We start from the raw sequence: 1,741 nt of genomic DNA on the forward strand, positions 1-1,741 counted from the left end.
TTATCAAATCTGATTAAAAAGATGAGAGGTTAATAGAAATACAATGAAATTAAAAAAAAACTTGAAATAATAAAAAAAAAGAAATATAACATCATTCTTGCGAAAAATTGTACACCAATTCACCTTTTTTATTATATTTTTTTAATTTTTTTATTATAATTGAATTACAATTGTCTTAGCTATACTCGATTTAAAAAATTTTAACATTAACTATATTTATTGAGGATACGATTGATCCAATGAGCATAATACATAACACTTGTGTATACATCTGGGAGTACATAAGAATATCCACATTTGTAAGATATTATTGCGACGCCTACTTGATAACCATCATCCGTTACAAGTGGACCACCTGAATCACCCTGTGAAAAAATTATTTGATAAAAGTTGTACAGTGGTTTATAAATCAAAGATGGAATACATTTTTGATATTCAAAAATTGTGAGATATCCTTACATTACAAATTCCTTCTAAATAATCTGAATTAATACTACTTGTGCAAATCATACCCTCATCAATTGTTGATGGTAATATTTTTTCCCATTGTCTCTTACATATGTCGTGGTGTACCATTGTAACTTTAAGTTTTTGTAACGTCTTTGCTAATTTTTCACGTTTGGACTGGAATAAAGACATATAAAACTGTTTGAACTAGTAGTGAAGAATAAAGTATACTTCAAATAAAAGAACTCACATAATAACCCCAACCACTAATTACTGCTTCAGTAACGTTTTTTACTTTATAATCGGCGGGTGCCAGTCGGATTGGCTGTACTTTATCATTAAAAATAACATCATCTTTCAATAATAGTATAGCTATATCACTTTCTAACTAGAAAAGAAATTACAGATAGTATAAAAATGACATATTAAGCATTAATTTATATGAAACATCAAAAGTTTAAGATGAAGTAAACGGCTGGTAAAAGTGGAAAATGAAGGTACCTTTTCATCTTTTTCAAAAACGTTATTGTTCTCGATAAAATTACCACTGCTAGATTTGTAATCTCCATGAACGAAAATTTTTTTTACTTTATGAGCAACAGCAGTTCCGTCTTGACGATTGTGCGTTCCAACAACAACTTGAAAAGATTTTCGACTTCCTCTGACAAACTCGAGTTATTATTGAATACTTTTCATCCAATTAAAAATGTTATTTTTAAATTACCCATCAACACAGTGAGCTGCAGTCAGTATTAATCGTTTTCCTATGATAGATGCGCCACATATAAATTCATTGTATTTGCGATGCTTTATGAATGCCATGTATGGAAATTCATCTTTCTCCGCATCGACTCCGTGAAGCATTCGACCCCTCGAACGAGCTATGATAAGTAGCACCAATTTTAAAATAAAAAGTTATTTTTTAAATTAATTATTTCTAAAACTGGAACTTACATTTTGCATCAATGCAGGTAAAAATTATAGCACCAAAAATAAACCAGAACTTTAACATTTCGATTCACTTACAAAAAATAATACGCAAACAATGATTAATTTTATACTCTTGGTTGTGAGTACCTAATTCGATAACTATAAGACTACAAATGCGGTGCATTTGAATCAAATACGAAGCAAGAATATATTTCATAAGACATTGATCACGTAGATCAAATTTATCTATTAATCTAATCACAAAAGATTGTACTTATCGAATATGAGAATGAAGAAAATTGTAGATAATGCAACTTAGATATTGTTTGAATAGTAAATAATTCCAAAATATATACATTTTTTA

At 28.7% G+C, this 1,741-nt stretch overlaps 1 protein-coding gene across 1 annotated transcript; it reads right to left on the minus strand.

Moving 5' to 3' along the window:
• Positions 1 to 206: 206 nt before the first annotated feature.
• LOC106649941 (chymotrypsin-1) lies at positions 207 to 1,459 on the minus strand. The gene is made up of 6 exons (XM_014367671.1): positions 1,402 to 1,459; positions 1,172 to 1,328; positions 949 to 1,102; positions 698 to 835; positions 460 to 624; positions 207 to 365 (listed from the first exon to the last, which is right to left on the minus strand). Exons 1-6 carry the CDS (start codon positions 1,457 to 1,459, stop codon positions 207 to 209), a joined length of 831 nt encoding a protein of 276 aa, XP_014223157.1.
• Between the last annotated feature and the right edge of the window lie 282 nt (positions 1,460 to 1,741).

This window comes from Trichogramma pretiosum, unplaced genomic scaffold (genome assembly GCF_000599845.2).
Source record: "Trichogramma pretiosum strain Unisexual culture from Peru unplaced genomic scaffold, Tpre_2.0 scaffold97, whole genome shotgun sequence".
NCBI classification, from domain to species: Eukaryota; Metazoa; Arthropoda; class Insecta; order Hymenoptera; family Trichogrammatidae; genus Trichogramma; species Trichogramma pretiosum.

Coding starts and splice junctions, on each gene's coding strand:
- LOC106649941 (XM_014367671.1), bottom strand. CDS start 1,459: ATGTTAAAGTTCTGGTTTATTTTTGGTGCTATAATTTTTACCTGCATT. Junction 1,103..1,171: donor GCAGCTCACTGTGTTGATGG/GTAATTTAAAAA, acceptor TGTCAGAGGAAG/TCGAAAATCTTTTCAAGTTG. Junction 366..459: donor ATTTAGAAGGAATTTGTAAT/GTAAGGATATCT, acceptor ATTTTTTCACAG/GGTGATTCAGGTGGTCCACT.